Source organism: Euprymna scolopes, chromosome 11, assembly GCF_053919585.1.
Source record: "Euprymna scolopes isolate OS-2025 chromosome 11, ASM5391958v1, whole genome shotgun sequence".
Lineage (NCBI taxonomy): Eukaryota > Metazoa > Mollusca > Cephalopoda > Sepiida > Sepiolidae > Euprymna > Euprymna scolopes.
In genome coordinates, this window is record NC_136492.1 from 17,548,443 (window position 1) to 17,568,333 (window position 19,891).

The 19,891-nt window shown below is 33.9% G+C and overlaps 1 protein-coding gene across 4 annotated transcripts in view; it reads right to left on the reverse strand.

Annotated features, from left to right (window-relative positions):
- Positions 1-19,891, reverse strand: part of LOC145287777 (uncharacterized) — a 175,599-nt gene that overhangs the window by 96,027 nt on the left and 59,681 nt on the right. For all 4 annotated transcript variants that reach the window (XM_080135603.1, XM_080135600.1, XM_080135602.1 and 1 more), the window contains exons 3-5: positions 11,755-11,819; positions 4,180-4,292; positions 3,718-3,786 (exon numbers count right to left, since the gene is read on the reverse strand). In XM_080135603.1, the coding sequence (XP_079991729.1) occupies positions 3,718-3,786; positions 4,180-4,292; positions 11,755-11,819 (247 nt within the window). The remainder of the gene's footprint in view (positions 1-3,717; positions 3,787-4,179; positions 4,293-11,754; positions 11,820-19,891) is intronic.

Below are 19,891 nucleotides of genomic sequence, written 5' to 3' on the forward strand. Positions count from 1 at the left end.
ACTGCTAGAAAAATGGTGGGATCGTTCTACCGCTCCAGTAGATACCTCACTGCTAGAAAAATGGTGGGATCGTTCTACCGCTCCAGTAGATACCTCACTGCTAGAAAAATGGTGGGATCGTTCTACCGCTCCAGTAGATACCTCACTGCTAGAAAAATGGTGGGATCGTTCTACCGCTCCAGTAGATACCTCACTGCTAGAAAAATGGTGGGATCGTTCTACCGCTCCAGTAGATACCTCACTGCTAGAAAAATGGTGGGATCGTTCTACCGCTCCAGTAGATACCTCACTGCTAGAAAAATGGTGGGATCGTTCTACCGTTCCAGAAGATACCTCACTGCTAGAAAAATGGTGGGATCGTTCTACCGCTCCAGTAGATACCTCACTTCTAGAAAAATGGTGGGATCGTTCTACCGCTCCAGTAGATACCTCACTGCTAGAAAAATGGTGGGATCGTTCTACCGCTCCAGAAGATACCTCACTGCTAGAAAAATGGTGGGATCGTTCTACCGCTCCAGTAGATACCTCACTGCTAGAAAAATGGTGGGATCGTTCTACCGCTCCAGTAGATACCTCACTGCTAGAAAAATGGTGGGATCGTTCTACCGCTCCAGAAGATACCTCACTGCTAGAAAAATGGTGGGATCGTTCTACCGCTCCAGTAGATACCTCACTGCTAGAAAAATGGTGGGATCGTTCTACCGCTCCAGTAGATATCTCACTGCTAGAAAAATGGTGGGATCGTTCTACCGCTCCAGTAGATACCTCACTGCTGATGCAATTCTCTACCAAGTAGGTCCAAGACTAGAGTACTGTTGCCATATGTGGGCAGGAGCTGCTAGAAAAAGGTTATCCTGCCTTAACAGAGACTTTGTAGCCTAGTGGCCGGGAGGGGAGCTTTTTCTTGTCCTTGCAACCTCTTTCCCACGTTATTTTCATGGCAAGTGATCGTCCGAGCTCCGATCTATGATCTCCCTTGGCCTTACTTTCACGAAAAACACTTGTCTAGCTGAAACCACTATCAATAATTTCTCCCGCTTTTTATCTGTGCCTAAACGTAGATTTCATGAATAAAGCCTCTTTCTTAAAACTTCCACCCTGTGGAACTGTTCCGTTTTCCTGCTTTCCAACTGACTACAATGTGGTTGTTTTCAAGTCCAACATGAACAAATTCTTGATGAGCCATACTCTTAAGTAATCCAATTTACCAAATTTTACTACTAACGATTACCACGACATATTCCCTTTGACTACTGTACGCGCATTTACCCTTATCCTCGAGTCGCCTCAGGGACTTGATAAGTGGTGACTCCTTTGTACAAAAAACAATTAAAAAAAGAAGTCTGGGGTGTGCCATATAAATAAATTCGGCAACAAGAAAAACTGATTCAACAGTAAAATTTGATAATAAAAAGAGAAATATTTTTTTTTACACAGGAATCACAGTTTATCAATGCCCGAAAGCAACTCGAGGATGAGGGTTAATGGGTGTAAGGTGGTCACATAGACAACGCCTTAGTGATCGATGGTGGTGGAAGTTGTGTAGAATTTGATTATTTAAGGGGTTTAGACATCAAAAACTTGTTTACATTGAATACGACCATATTGTAGTCAGCTGGAGAGCATGCCAGCGGAAACGAGTCCACAGACTGTCCGTTCTAGAAAATAAGCTTTGTTCATGGAATCGGCGTTCTGATTAAGATACAGATAGAAAGTAAGGGAAATTTTGTCCCTTAAACCGTGCTTCGGTTGCAGACAGATGCATTGGTGCAAACATTGTCCCTATAAATAAGAAATTTTTTAAATGTTATCACGTAGCATTGCAAAAAATTAAACAGAAAAGCGTTTCATCAGAATCAACAAATCCGAGGAAATTGAAAGTGTTAGGATATAAAAGTCACTTTGTGTGTGTGTGTGTGTGTGTGTGTGTGTGTGTGTGTGTGTGTGTGTGTGTGTGTGTGTGTGTGTGTGTGTGTGTGAGTTCCTTCCTTATAGATTCCGAAATAGCTCAGCCCAACTTTTTCAAATTTCACACAAAGCTAATTTATATATCTGGCAGTGTTCTTAGATATGTTTTGTACAGAAACTCATCCGATAAATATCGAAAATCTAAAAAGTCTAATCTTAAAAATAGTCCTCTCTCATATATAGATTTAAAAAAAATAATACTTTTTTACAGGGGTATTTTTTGTTGCACGGGTCAAGGGAGATAATAAAATTTCAGCAAATCATTTCTTCTCTAAAAAAAAATAGATTTATTAGCTTAGTGGCAGAATAAAAGAAGAGGTGCCATTTAAAACCGCCGCAAATCATTTCTTCGTTTGCATATGTTAAAACTAAACATTAATCAGAAGTGCCTTTTACATGGCATTCATTGTTAAGCCCAAATATCAGCTGACATGATATTGCAAACAAATACAGACGGAATTTGATGAACGACATTATCATTTTTTAATTTTTTATTTATTTATTGCGAATTAGTACACCGGATAAATTATTCCTCGTAATATATAATAATCAATAGAAGGTTGATTCTATAATACATACGCAATCTGTATAAATTAAAATATCATGTTTAAGCGTATTGTGCGACCGGGCAACGCCGGGCGGCCAGCTAGTAATGAATAAAAATATAGAAATGCTTTAGACTCGGGGTCAGATGTATAAATTATTGATTTCCACACAAACCAGCAAACCAACTATATTGAGGACTAACAAATTCGCTAAAGCATGACGGAAGAGAAAATCAAATTCAAAGGCGAATTGATAACGACAGTTATACTTCAAGGGAAAACCTTAGAACTAAAAGTATTTGTACTGAACAATTCGACTAATCTTCAAGGCACTGATTGGATGGAGAAGTCTAGGATTTGCTGATAAATTCGGTTTTTCCAGTATCCAAAAATTAAAGATTTCGCGGTTAAATTTTAAAATTAATCAAAAGAGAAATTTCACAATTTTTTTTTTTTTTTTTGGTAACTTGGTAATTGTACTAAACTGTTTGCGAAATTTGAATTGAAACCGAGTATAAGTATTCATTACCTATAAACAATAATAAAACAAATTGGATGGTGAATATTGGAAAGAAACATCGACTTTTTAGCTTAAATGCTATTTGGGCCTGACTTTGAAAATTCAATATTGCCAAATGACCTGAAATAGGTTGATATACCACAAAATCAATAAACTAGCAACAATGATTTGAAGGGGAGTTTTTCTTGGTGCTTTTTTTTATTTTAAATTTTCAGCTTTTAAAGCTAACAAAGAAAATAGAACATTATTTTTTAGGTGAATTTTCTTGTTAGGTGATTATTTAAAAAGATATGTACGGTTTCAGTGTGGAAAGATCCAATGATATGCCGCAAATCCCAATAACTAAACAAAATGTTAATTACGTTTTCTTTTTATTGTGGGTTTCCACTTTTTTAATCTGTGGAACACATCACCACCAGATTACTTCCCTAAGGGCTATAACAAGCTCTTCGTGAAATCTAATTTCGCATAAACACTTGTCATAAACTATCATAAATCACTAAATTTTATTCTTTTCATTCATTATTTTAAATCCTTTCATAAAATACACCATTCAACCATCAATTTATCCATTTAATTAACCAACATCATCAAGTGATTTTTCACCTTTATGTGTGGTAATAAATTAAGAAATTTTTTTAATTAAATGAACAAAAAGACGATAAATAAAACACGAAATCTTACCGTATCGTCCCACGACATTTCATCAACTCCAGTCTCAAAGAGGGTTTCAAAATTCAAATTAATTCTTTCCTGTTTGAAAAGAAAAAGAAAGAATATATCTATATATCTGTATATTACAATAGAAAAAATGCGAGCATGAAAAGTAATATGGTTAAGCTTAAACATGGAAAAGTAAAGGACGCTGTTAAAACTTGAAAAGAAAATGAGAAGATATTATAGTAAAAATATAACACATTTATAATTTAAAATATTACAGCATTAAGAATTGATTATATAATGCTATAAATTGAATCTCCTATGAATATTAGCATATATATTCTTGCGAACAAATTGTAAATGTTGTAGAGGCCATCCCCTTTAAATTCGGACAAAAAGTTAGCGTCTCTATCTGAGCTAAATGTAGTCTAAGACGCATAGTTATAAAAAAAAACAGATGGTGTACCCGTAATTGTGTGCGTTTACCTTGATTAGACCAGCCAACATGAGTTTGTTTACATAGACAACAGCGGTGTGACCAAAATAGAAGATGAGTGGAAGTCTCAGTCGATCTGGGAAGCAATAAAATACGTCATCATCTGTAAAAGATTAAACAAAATAATATTTAGATTACTATTATTTTCACAAAGTTTCGATCAATGTAACCTCCAACCTTTTTAGCTGTATCTTGTTGAACTCGGCAATCTTTCTGTCTAACTCGAATATCTTTCATGAAATTTCGAACGGGAGTAGCATGCAAGGATTCGCGGCATAGTGGATAGAGTACTTGGTAAAATCCAGTCGTAAAAATTACACTTCCGAAGGTTGAAGGTTCGGTCCTCACTGCGCGTGACATTTAAATCAATTCTCATCGCCAAAAGTAAGAAAACAAAAAGAAATGGTCAATTATTCCTCTGGCGTTTGTCAGGTGGTTAACCGCGACGGGATAGGAATGTCGAATCTCCGAACTGCATCGATTACTATGAAATGGTCAATTATTCCTCGACGACTATAGAGGGCAGTAATTGTTATGGATGCAGTTTGGAGATTCGACATTCCTGTCCCGTCGCGGTTAACCACCTGACGAAGACCAGATGAACAATTGGCCGAAACGTCGTGAAATAACAACTATAAAACGAGGATAATAGTTAGCCGCTCCTCCCTATCTCAATAGTAAGTTGGTTACAATTTTATTCTTTATTTTTTATTCATACCTTTTTGTGTTACATTAAGACTTAAATATTAGCATTTAGTAAGTTCATACAACGTTTTTAATTATGCATAATCTTGCCCTTTTTTTTAGATACCGTATCGTTTGTGTATATCTTTTTATTGTTTTAATTTACATTTATTATTATATATCAATTTCTGTGTCATTGTTATTGTATTTATTTTTCTTTAGTGATTTTTTAGTGTAATTTGAGCTAATTTTTACCCTTGGAACATTAGTTCTTTTATTTTTCTAATTCAAATCGGAATAATTATTTTGAGTGTCGATTTTTTCGAGAAACGTCGGCGAACGAATTAAATTCTTATCTCAGGAATCCATCACATTTTTTTTAAATTCACAAACATAACTCCTATTTTTATGACTATCTTTGAAAAAAAATGCTGTTTAATTGTTTAAATCTTTTATTGCGGGTCTTGATCATTTTTTATAATAGTTTTGTTACTGTTTAACATATGTAAGGTCTCGTGGCAATCATTAAGTAGCTCTCGGTATAGTTTATCGTCAATTATTTCATATTCTGTGTCTGTATTTTTATTGTTATCATTTTCGACCAGTGTAGAGCGTTTCTTGCATTTTCTTTTCATTCCAAACTTTAATAGGATTTTATCAATATATCTCGATTGATTCATTTTAATAATTGCTTTTTCATAATAAATTGTATACCCATAAACCATATCTTGCCAAGATCGGTCATTTTGAATTTTTTATTTAATCTGTTCTTAACATCGGTTAACATTATGTCACAATTTGATACGATTAAAATGTCATCTATATATATATAAAAGCGAAAATGTGTGTATGTATGTATGTATGTTCGCTTTTTGTGTATGTCCAAGAAAGGCGTTTTTCAGAGAAGCGGTTGGTCGGCTCGCAACTTCTTAAAACGTTTTATATCACATATAAATCATAATATCTCCGAGTTAACAACGGAGCTCGCCTGTCTATTTAATTTGCTCGACTTCGGGAAGATAAATATTCAACATTTGTTGCTCGCCGCATGTGGATTCGGCTGTTTTCTATAATAAAAGCGATACTAATTCTAGCGGTATTTTTCCGGTGGCGATCGCCGGAAATGTCCGAAAGCAATCAGCTTTGATCAATGTGGAACTATTTTCCTTATATCAAACAATTGCTATTCAATTTGGACAAGGGGAGCTGCCCCCCACCAACATCTTGGGAAAATAAAAATAAAAAAGCGTTCCCGCAGTAAATGAAATACTACCCCGCAGTCAAAGTTGACCTCATTAAGTCATTAAAACATGCACCAGCCAAATCTAATTAATTGAATAAATTCAAACGTGTTTCCGTTAGTATCTCGCGGTGGGCCAATGGTTAACGTCGCACTCTTTCTTTTCATACTTTAATTTCCAACTTCGCCTTCAGGGTTCGGGTTCGATCCTCATACTCACCTACCAAAACTTTTTTTATTTTTACCCCCCCCCTCGGAGTTTTGATTTACCTCTAAACACCCGCTAGTCGACACATAAAACCAAAATCAATAGTTTATTTTCATTGTTTTGGGTATACAAACAGGAGTCCACTGTGCATTGTTTCAAGTGTTGATCAATCATATAATCATAAAATACTGTATTCCAGTATCGACCGCTCTGCCTCATATTTTTATTATGAATCCTTCTGAAGGGGTGATATAAATTTCACAATCTATTGAGGCATTTAAATAAGTATTTTTTTACGTCCATTTGATGCATGATAAGGTTATATTGTGATGAGATTTGCAATAAAAATTCTGATTGCGGTTATATTTGCAAATATGTCTATGTATATTATATACATACACACACACTGTTAAATGAAGTCAGAGGGGGCCACTCATTGATCACCATAATTTGTCTACTTCCATTAAATTCATTGTCATTGATTATTTTGGCTGTTTGTTGCTATTTTAATTGGTTCCTTATTGGTGTTGCTGCAATGGTGGAGCCAGTCCCCCACAAAGAAAACTCTGTTGACATGAGGGGGTGGAGTAATAAGAGGGTGTTGAGGATCAGTGAAGTCTGGCACTGTAGTCTTTTTTGTAAGGACCCATCGAGAAGAAATAGCATGTTTATCCATTGGAAGAGGTGCTACCGAATAGGTATTATTTTCTATTAAAGCATCTATTACGCTTTCCATTGCTATTTCTTATTGCTGACAATGTTCTGAATTAATTGCATCGCTACAGCTTTTTTTGTGTATTATCCGTGGAATAGCAATTATCGACCACAAATAAATCAGATCATCTACTTCTTTTAGTGTAACGTTCTGATGCATTTTCGACTTTAACATCAGCATCATCACTGTCATCATTAATAATACTCTTATCCTCGTCAACAGCAACTTCATTGTCATCATTTGTCATACGTCAGAGGGTTGGGGGAGGTTTTATTCAATGAGTTTTGCCATTTCAAAAAGTGTCCGCCATGATCTTTCCGCAGTTCCGTTTTGGTGAGGAGAAGTGGGGGCCGAATTTTCATGCTTAATATTATGGTTAATCAATAAAAATTCTAAGTATTTATTAGTGAATTCTGTACCATTGTCAAAGCGAATACACTTTACTGCACCGTAGATGTCCATGTCAGCTAAGTGTCTTTTGTTGTTAGCAAGGTATCGGGTTTGTTCTTCAGGAAACAGACTATTATTAAACCGGAATAATCGCCTATAAAATTAAATGCATACCTGAAGTTTTCTCTAACCATCGGTTCCACGGAACCGTTCAAGTAATTCGTGGATAGATCTCAGCGATAGGATTTTCGTGGCCTTCTTCTCTGGGATTTTGTTTTGGTACTTTGCCATTTTACCTTGCGTACAAACGTTGCAGTTTGTCAAGTTTTTTAAATATTTATTTTCATTCCGTCGACCACATTCAGCAACTTTTTGATATCTAGAATATTGCAGTGCCCAAGAATTTTATGCCATGTCTGTAAATCATGACAGGCGGTTTTTGATGGGACTACGCTGTTTAAATAATATAGTCTTCCATTTTCTTTAATATCGAATACAGTTCCATTCAGGTACACCAGTTTTGCTTTATTGTGGCGAAAGTTTATGTTTGCACATTGTTTAATGGCAGCTTGTACAGAAAATATATTTTGTTTAATGTTTCCTTGTGACTCCTAAGTGCCACATTGAATTGACTAAAAGTCATGGGTTTTTCTTTTTGAGTTATCAGAGTGGTAAATGGCTTAAAATAATCGGCAACCTTTTAAGGACTATGGAGATTAACAGACTGTCGCTAATAACTTCGTTAGATATTTTTTAATGAATTTGCTGTTGTTTCGGCTTTTATCTGTAATCGTCTCGGCTTCCATATGTTTTAGAGATGTCAGTTCAGTACATAAACAGATAATTTGGGGATTTCCTTTCGATCAATAATACTCTCTTAATATGCCCAATGTTTTGCAGCCATTGTCTAAGGCTTCTCGCATTACCAGAGATAGACTTCTGTCATCTAAACACTGTATTAATTCCGCAAAGAGAGTTGCGTTCTTTTCAATAAACATCAGGGTTGTTTCTGTTTTCAGGTTGTGCCTGAATTACCTTGTGTAACTGTTGGATTCGTAAATATCCTAAAAAGCTTACTTACCACAATTCGAATTTTGATTCTGATCAATCGAAGTAAAGTCCATCGCTAGGCCCATAACCTCTTGAGTTGGAAGCCATGTTTAATTTCAGAAGAGTTTCCGATAGGTAGCTATTCTATACAATTTTCAATGAGCAGTTGTTCTGGACAGGTTCTGCACTTTATAATTTTTTCAAGCAAAGAGCAAAAGATCCTTCTCGTGTTGACACGACGAAATTATGTGGTTGAATGCTAAAAGATTCAATTTTTATGGAGCAGTTCTGGTATCATTCACAATCCTTTCTGTAATCCACCATATTTAATATAAATAAGCATCAGTCTATGCCTGACTTGTCCACCAAGTTTCATTTTTGAATGTCTAACTATCTTTGTTTTATCGCTGTTCAACGATAGATATGACGCCCAAAATTTTCAATAACTGTGCCACACTCCTTGTCACTGCCAAAATTTGAGCTGTGAAGGCCCTAGTCAGTTCAGTTGGAAGATGGATTGGATAGACATTTTCGTCAGTTCAGTTGGAAGATGGATTGGTATGGAAGCAGTTTTGATATACGAGGTGCCTTCAGTAAATTTCGAGACTTTTGTTGTAAAGGCATTTAAAATTGCCGTATTTTATTGCTATACATCTTATGAGATGACTGACCAGTTTTATGATTTCAGATTCAAATGAACAGCTACTGTAGTAATTGGAATACACCCTACTAAAGCTTGATTGTCACAGCTGGTGAATTTCAAAAGTGCAATAATTTAAACTTGGGGAAAAAAGCCACAGAAATGTATGGAATGCTTCAGACTGCTTTTGGACCATCTTGTATGAAAGATTCAAGGAAGACAGGGTGTATGTGAAAGATGATGAGAGGTGTAGGAGAAGTAAGGAAATCAGAACACCAGAGTTGATTGGCCAAATAAAGAATTTTATGGATAAGAACCGTTTGATGTCAGTGTGGAAACGGTACACACAATTATTCGCGGGGGAAATGAAGATGTAGATTTGCATGAAATTTGTTCCAAGGATGCTTAAAGAAGATCAGAAAGAAAGACGTTGTCATGAAAGAAGATGATCGAGTTGATCAATTCAGATCCCGCAGTCCAGACCTTACTTCTTGTGACTTTTACTTATTCCCTAAGCTCAAGGAAAACCTTAGAGGCTGTCGTTATGAGACAATTGAGGAGATGAATGAGGCTGTTATGAGAGTCATTGACATGTTCACGCAAGAGGCTTTCCATAGGGGATTCCAGAAGTTGTTGGAACGTTACAACAAGTGCATTACAGCCGGAGGAGATTACTTCAAATGGCAGTAGATTTTCATCTGTGTACTATCAATAAAAGTACCTGCCTGAAAAAGTTTGGAAATTTATTTAAGGAACATCATACTTTATGTCAATTATAAACTATGAATCAAAATTTTTGAGGTTGTGGTCCAGCGAGTGTGAAGCCCATTTTGGATCCTGTTGCAATACAACTTCCTATTCCAGTAGCGTCTTTCCAAGAACTGCAAGCTTCTGGATATCTCTTCTTGCTGACTGTTTTCCTCCTACCTATAACCTCGGTCTTTTGAAGACTATGGTAAATAGGCATCACCTGTCTTTGTGATAATCATATTTCGTTCTTGTTTGGAGCGATTTCCATTAAAAAAAAATCACCTACTACTGACGGGATGATTATGGAAGGATCCCCCATATCATTGAACTAATATAAAAGAAAATGAACAAAGCTTCTTTCTTAGAACTGCACGCCTGTGGAACTCTGTTCCGTCTGCCTGCTTCCCACCGGACTACAACTTGGATGTCTTCAAGTCCAATGTTAACAAATTCCTAATGAACCGCCCCCTTAAGTAAACACTTCATCAAATCTCCACACTAACTAAATGTACTTGCAATAACCCTTATCTCTGAGTGGCTTCCGGGACTTGATAAGTGGTGATCACTGTGTAAAAAAAAAAAAAAGCTATTGACATAAAGTCCACAACATTCACAATCCGTTCTGCAATTTAACCATATTTGGTATCAACAAACTTCAATCTAAGCCTGACTTGTACACCAAGCTTCACTTTATATAATCTTCACAGTTATATAATCTATAAATGAACGGCACCCATGTAAACAGGTACATACGCTTCGTGATTGTGACGTGTCCTAAATGTGTTACTAAATGTCTATTAGTGGTTCTTCACTATTTGAACCCTTAGTTATGTTGTTGTGTGGTTTGTATTACTCGTTTTATGTTTCGTGGTCGTCTAATGTCCATATGCGTGCGTGCGTGTGTGTGTCTTATGTGTATCTTCGATATACCTTTATCTTCTCTGCTCACTGAACCTGGTCCATCCTGACTTCATCTTGTTCTTGGAAGGGGCTGGAACCTTTTTGACGAAACACATTGACTCCAAGACGATGATTGGTTTTCATATTAGTTTTTATTTCACTTTCCAGGATGTCGTGCAGATGAAAATGTGAGTTTCTTTGCTTGTGGTCTTAACATCTACATTGAGAGACACATCACTCCCTCCAAAGAGAGGAGGAGAGACAACCGTAAAGCGCAACTTCAATTCCAAATTCCAACTCCCTGATGATCTCCAGCTAACCTGATATCGTGACATGCACGTAGATCCGATCAGCTGATAAGATACTTCCGGTAAACATGTCTATGATCTGTTTTTACCAAATTTTGACAGGTTTTATAAATATTCATCATATCCACTCTTGTCTACCTCTTCAGTTAGATAGATAGATAGATAGATAGATAGATCGAGATGGAAAAATAGCTAGATAGATAGATAGATAATTTATTCTGTTCTACCTATTTCATAAACACACTTTTGAATGTCCAACAGTGTTTGATTTATCGTTGCGAAGTGCAAAATTGTCAATAATTCTGCCACACTCCTTCTTTGGCCCTACCCTAATTTGAGCTGCGATGGACCTCCTCAATTCAGTATGAGAATAGTATTGATAGACATTTTCTTAGAGAAACCCTACAGATCAAAGCCTGAATGGCTAAAGTCCTGTGAATGTGAAGTCCACTCAGGTTTCAACCTTCTACGGACGAGATGATTACCAAAGTGCCCCCCATATAATTGAACGGCGATAAAAGAAAATCTGTTGGAGATTCAAAAGTGAAAAAGTCAATTATAATTTATTTGTACCGAATATTGTTAGGTTGCAGTAAAAACTACAAGCTTTATTAACGCTTCCATGAGTGGCATTTTCGTGAGTCACCCTGTAACAGAACGATAAATTCATTAATATTTACCTTTTAGAGCCGTGAAAATACTTTCGTTCAGGTCGTAGCTATTCAGGAAGTACTTTCGGATGTCGCTGAAAATAGAAATTGTTATTAAAATAAATTAAATTTTAATGGATGTGTCATATTATAGAATGTTACACACCCCAACACAATTATGACCACCGGGTAAGATTAGCTAAAAAAGAGAATGACAATAAAAAGACATTAAAAACGATGGACGTATTCAAATTCCACAGACGAGCGCCGCCATTACAATTTACAATTAAAAGCATGACGAGGTTAAGATAGTGGATACAGGAAGATGGTGAATCAAAACGGACATCTTTAATCTCCGACCAAAGTTATCCGAGGAAGAAAACTGACGATCTGACATTTTTTGTTACTTCGGAGCCACCACTTATCAAAGCCCGAAGGCCACTCGAGGATAAGGGGTAATGAATGTAAGGTGGTAGTGTAGTAATTGTTAATGGTGTATATTGGATAGAATTTGGTTATTTATGGAGATGGCTCAACAACAACTTGTTTACGTTGGATTTGAAGACCACCATGTTGTATTCAACCGGGAAGCAGGCCAGCGCAACAGTTCCCCATACGTGAGAAGTTCTAGAAAAGAAGCTTTGTTCATGGAATCTGCGTTTAGATTTATGTACAGTTAGGAAGTGGGGGAAATCATATATTGTGGTTGTAGCTAGTTGAGTGTTTTTTATGAAAAATTAGCAAGGAGGGAACCATAGATTGGATTTGAGTCAAGCACTTGCCATGAAAATAGCAAAAAAGCAGATATGGGCTCTCAACATCTCTTCTGTGGAAAAGAGGTTGCAGAGAAGAGAAAAGGGTATCACCAACTAGGTTTCGAAATCAGTTTTGAAATCTAGGCAGGATAGAGCGCACCAAGCAGTTCTTGCCCAGATGTAGCAACGTTACATTATGTGTGGGACTTATGTCAATAGCGAGTAAGTGAGCTAGTGTGTATTTTGACAAGGGTTGCACAGGGTGCGGATTAAAGTGACACGTGGGTTTCAGTGATTGGCGTGTTTCATTGATAGAAACAGCAAGACAGGTCATATAAGGTTAAAATAGAGAAAATAAAGAGACACAGATCGATGCAGAATATGACATTACGCTTGTGGAGCTGAGAGAAAACGAAAATATTTTAGATCAGTCTGTTCATGGAAACCACACAACAGATATCGCCTCTAATGCTGTAAGGAAAACTTTGAAATCGGCAAGAGCGAAATGTCCTCGCAAGACCTCTGTTCATGGTTCACCCATTAGTGTTGAGAAAATATGCTTACTAATAAATAAGCTAAACTAAGTTTAGTCTATCTCTCTTTCTTGTGCGAGTCAATCCTCTCTGGAAATAAAACCTCTAGAAACTTGCAGCTAACGTCTCTCGACTCCTTTCTCAATGGAGAAAAGTTTTTTGTTGTGTTTTTTTTTGTTGTTTTTTGTTTTGTTTTTTATTTGTCTAGCTGAACTGATGAGATGATCATCGCATGCAAAAGAGGAAAACAGCGCAATTAATGGATAAAACAGAGTCAAGAAAGAGTCTCCAATCTAATAGGTCTCCAGCCCCTGGCCCATAATCGGATTTTTGCACCTCTGTGCTTATTTTGAAAGTATTTTAACGCAATGTGCTCTGATGAACTCATTGCACTTATATCCCCTTGACGTACATACTCCCGATAAACCTGTTTAGCAACAAAATCTTACCCCTTCCTTGTAAAGTTTCTTAGATACTGCAGAGCCTCTCTCGTCTAATAGTTTATTCCCTCGGACTGCTAGAGTTTAGAATTCCCTCCCTATTTATTGCTTCTCTGACTGGATTGATATGCAGTAGTTTAAATGTAATGTGAACAGACATCTCGCTAATCTTTTAACATAGTCCGCTGTAAACATGATTCCAACTAGTAGCCCTTTACATCCAAGTAGCAATACGTTTGAGACAAACAATAAGAAAAACATCGATAACAAACAGTACCGTGCAGTGCCAGACAGCAATGGAAGAAAAATAATAGACTGACGAGAAAAGGGTATGTCAAACGCACATATAATAACGGACCATTGGGTTGTCACTATAATGTTAAAGAAAAAAGTATGTAACACAGCCGCTGACGCTAGTATAACAGCGGCAGTCATATAAAGATATGCAAATGACCAAGCTGGCTGCGCGAAGCGACGTCACAGCAGAGACGAAAGAACGTGTGGCTGAGAAGCAAATTATTCGAAGGAATGGGGTTTAGAGACATGGCGTTTAAGACATAACAAGAGAAGTACGTGTTCGAAAAGCAAGTGTTCGAGACACGTAGGTTAAGTCACATCAGAGACAAAACGTCATACGCGTCTGGAGAAGGAAAAATGAACTGTTTAAACATTTAGAAAAAAATACGTTGTTGGAAATATCATATGTAAAGTCTTTCGTTAAAAAGGAAAAAGGTGTCGATTTTTTTCCTTTCTTCTGTTTCCTTGCGACATGTTTGTTGGTTAATTAATTAGCTAATTATTAACCTTTGATGGTTAATTATAAATTAAATAAAAAAACATGCCTGGTTTTTTCATATAAGATTCATACTGGAAGTTATATCGACGCTTGACAAAAGGCAAATTAATTAACACGTAGCTATTTTTTTTTCAGTTTTACACAGACGCGAGAAAACACTATTTATTTAGGTAATCACTCGTTTTATATGCAGACAGAGATAATTTTTTTAATTTATAACATTATATAATCAATTCTTAATGCTGCAATATTTTAAGTTATAAATGTATTATATTTTTTACTAGAATATCTTGTCCTTTCCTTTTCCAGTTTTAACAACTAGTCCTTTACTTTTCCATGTTTAAGCTTAACCATATTACTTTTCATCCTCGCATTTTTCTATTGTGATGGAGAGATTGTTTGAGCACACGTTGACATGGCGTGATGTGTTGATCAGAAAAGCCGGTTTCTGGATCCGGAAGATCCAGAGACAGATTTCTCGTAGAAGCGTCGATAAGCTCATGGAGAATGAGATCATAACAGGATAGGGACACAATTTTCTCTTCAGTTAGTGAACTTGCGACGCGAGGTTCGACCAGGATAACATCCAAGTGGCTGAATTAAAAATACTCATTTGTTTAGAACAAACAGAGACTTACATCTGTGATTTGTGTTGGAAAGTGTGTGTTTCAAGGCTGGGCGAATAGAGAACAGATGACACGAACCAGATAAAGAAAAAAAAAGTATGTTCGATTTTAACTGTAATGAAACAATAATCGTTTCAAATTCTGTAGAAGCTTTTTAGGTTGGTTGGTTGTTTTTGTTTTACAGGTTATTTAATGCTGAATCCGGTGATTTTGAAGAAAAAAATTTTAATAGAATATATTTGTTTTTTGCAAGTCGGTTCCTATTTAACCCATAGTTGAGACCCTAACAAGTACTACCACTCCGGGTCAGAGTGGACCTGGGAGCAATGACAATTAAAGGGTGGCTCCATACTCCTCAAAGCCCGCAAGCTGGGTCCTAACCATCGGATATAGTTTAAGGTCATATCCAGGACCATAAGCCTTTTAGAGCAGGGTTTCTCAAACTTCAGGAGTCTATGGAGCCCTGAGCAAGGCGAATGTTTTGACGGAGCACTAACAAGATAAATTCTTGAATAAATATGAAAAGCATTAATTGTAAGTTTTCACATTAACTAATAATGTTTACAACTATTTTTTGTTTTGTTTTTGATTAATCAAAATTTGCTGCATTTTTAATTTATTTTTATATTCTTTTCCATGAACCATCCTGAAACTCTTTACACTTGCAGTTATGTATCATATCTCTTTCCAGTAAAGACGATAAAAAATTAATTGCCTGCGACCATTTAATTTTTTCATATAAAGCATTTAGTTCTCTTTAAGGAAGGGTTTCCCTCAGTCCCACTCACGGAGCCTCGGGCTCCCACTTTGGGAAACCGTGTTTTAAAGGAACAGTAAACAGACATCTCACGTAATTACCTGCCACGTGGCGAGCACGTTTCTGTGACGTAAAGAGAAACTAATGAGTTATGATCATTATAGGTAAAAAAAATTCGTCACAAATACAATATATAATACGATTTAATGCCACGTATATATGCACCCGTTATACACTCCATTCTCTTAAACTTCCGATTATATTACACGATCACGAAAAGTGACAGAGAAAGTTATAACTGCACACGAAAGACTGGACATTTGAACTCAGCATTATTACCATATCTAAGTTGGTGTACCAATCATTAGCTTTTCCTTCCTGGGCAGGGTACAAAAAAATTCAAATCAAATAGGTCCAACACTGTCTGTTATGCTCCAGTACCTGTCGTATTACCACGTGGCAGGTATTTTTGTTTTATAAGTACTGTTACATATTAGCACTCCGGGGGCATGGCCGAATTACCTGAGCAAGAAGATAACTATTATTTGTAGTAGAATTTGATTTGTTTTAAAGATAAAATGCAATTCAAGGACAAATATGATTAAATGACGTTTTAGGAATTTAACTTGACTAGATTCTATAAGCAATAATAATAAAAAAAAAATTATATAAATAAAAACAAATGTTTTCAGAAAAAAAAGAGAATGTTAGTTTTCATAAATAGCACAAACAAAAATTTAAAAAGTCTGACATAGTCTGACATAGAGGCCACTTAAGACGACGTGGATCTTAGGAGAGAGCTTGAAAAGACACGGATCAGTTAGTCAAGAGTTGGCAGACAGACGAGGAAGTCAGACGAGGAAGTCAGTCGTGGAAGTCAGACGAGTGTCGAGGAGAAAACACCGTGGAAATCGATGTAATCAAGATCAAAATGTGAACTCAAAGCTTTGTAATCTCCGAAATGTCAACACAGTGTGTTAATAAATGTTATATGACTCAGGTGATCATAAGGCCATAAATGCGGAACTGGAGATATCGCTCAAAGCTCACATTCTTGTCTTTACAGAGCAGTCCAAATTACACGTAGACGTGATCACGTAAGTATTTGTGGTACATAATGGACGATAACAATGTCGAATTGCGAGTACATTAGCTAATGTTAATCTAAGCCAGGGGCGAACTAAGTACAAGTGGAAGTGACACAAAGTTTGGGGAAATAAGCCAAATCCAACGAATAGACAACAGGGAGAGAGGTCATGTGAGGTAAAAGAAGGGTAAAACAAAGATATATCAGCGGGGTTCTTAGATCAATTATGAGATGTGAACGAGCCAGATTGACAGTCATGCTGTAATCACTGAAATGAACACTTTAATAATCGCTAAGAGCGAAATATCCCATTAGATCTCTGTTCTCTGCGTCCACCCAGTAATCGTTTAATAAGATAGTCAATTTATTAGATGAGAAAATACTAGTGGAGAAAACAATTATCTAAAACACAAATATCTACCAGTTGGTTAAGAAAACGTTATATTTATAGTATGACTTGAAACGTAACAAACCATATATAAATGTGATAGTATGTGTATTGATCAAATTACATAATACAATTCCAGTCATATATAAATGTGCTTCCAAGGGTATTGATTACATTACGTAAAACAGTCAAAATCGTACATAAATGTCATCGACAGAGTGGTGACCACATGATGTAATACAATTCAAATCATACGTACACGCGATGTATACACATATACATATAACTATATATAGGCATATAATTATGAATATATGAATATACATATAAATGTATACACCTACATATAAATGTATAGACATATATAAATGCATCAATATACATATAAATGTATACATATACATATAAATGTATATATATATGTATATATAAATATATATATGTATATATAAAAATATATATACATATATATATACCTATAAATAAGGATATATACATATATATAAATATATATATATACATATAAATATAGATATATGCATATAAACCTATATACATAAAATATATATACATACAAATGTAGATATAAATATATATATAAATATAAATGTATATGGTTCGATATAAATATATAAATGAATATATATAAATGTCTATATAAAAATTTACGCCTATATATGAATATAAATATATAAATATATACGTATATATAAATATATATAAATATATACGCATATATATAAATATATATAAAAAAATATACGCATATATATAAATGTATATATAAGCATATACGCATATATATAAATATATATATATAAACATATGCGCATATACAAAAATATATATAAACATATACGCATATATATAAATGTATATATAAGAATATACGCATATATATAAATATATATATAAACATATGCGCATATACAAAAATATATATTAACATATACGCATATATAAATGTATATATAAACATATATATATAATAATATATATGCATATATATATGAATACATATATAAATATATATGGATATATATATATAAATATATATACACATATATATAAATATATATATAAATATGTACGCATATATATATATACGCATATATACGCATATATAAGTATATACGCATATAGTATATCTATTTAAATATACATGTATATATAAATATATTTAATATACATATATATGCATATATATAAATATATATATAAAAATATATATACATATATATATATAAATACATATACATATATATAAATATATATATAAATATATACACATATATAAATATATATATAAATATATACACATATATAAATATATATGCATATATGGAAATATATATGCGTATATATATATAAATATATATGCATATATATAAATATAAATATGCATAAATATTAATATGAATATATATATATATATACATATATATGCATATATATGAATATATAAAATAAAAATAAAATAAAAATTACAATTAAATTTACCAAAATGATCCAAGATGGTAAAACTATTATTATTAACTATTTGCTCTTACATGAATATATATATAAATGCAAATATATATGCATATATATAAATATATATATAAAAATATATATGCATATATATGTATTTTTATATATAACTATAAATATGTATGCATACATATAAATATATATATATAAATATCTATGCATATATATATAAATATATATACATATAAATATATAAATATATGCATATGAATATATGCATATAAATATATATATATATACATATATATAAATATATACATATAAATATATCTGCATTTATTTAAATATGTCTATAAATACACATACATAAATATAAATATGTATTAATATGTATACAAAAAATATATGCTTATATTTATAAATATATATTTGCATGCATATATTGATATATATATATATATATAAAATATGTATATACATATAAATATATATATACATATAAATATATATGCATGTATATAAATATATATGTATGTATTTATATAAATATAGATGCACATACATATTAATATATGTGCATATATATATTTACATGTAAATATATATGCATATATCTATATCTATATACATATAAATATATATGCATATATATATGTATATATGTATATATATATATATATATATATATATATATATATATATATATAAGAGCAAATACTTAATAAAACATTTTAAAAACACTTTGAAAAAGAGTTAAAAACATATTTTATCTGAAATGAAACACTTAAGAAGTGGACAGTCCTTAGTTTCGAAGAAATACTTTCCTTCTCATCAGAGGGTAGGAATTAGCAATCGGATTTTGCATACAAATGTATTTGATGAAACTGCAAGTAAGTCAAAGATCTTACTTGATAACAAAAAGGTGAAGGAAAAGGTGATTTCACGTGAATGGGTATATAAGCTCTATCTCCTATTTGGTTTTATCGAGCTTTTACATCTGGTTGATATTACTTTATAAATATTAATTCTTTAATATTTATAATATACTTTAGTTTTACCATCTTGGAGCATTTTGGTAAATTTAATCGTGATTTTCATTTTATATAAATACTAGCGAGGGGTACCCGGCGTTTGGAGGTGTGTGTGGAAACTTCGGAGGGGGGAGATTTAAAAAATGTTTTGGTAGGTAAGTATGAGGATCGAACCCGAACCCCAACCCTTGAGGCAAAGTTGTAAATTAAATGGTGGAAAAAAAAAAGTGCGACGTTAACCATTGTCCCACGCGAGATGCTAATGGAAACACGTTTGAATTTAT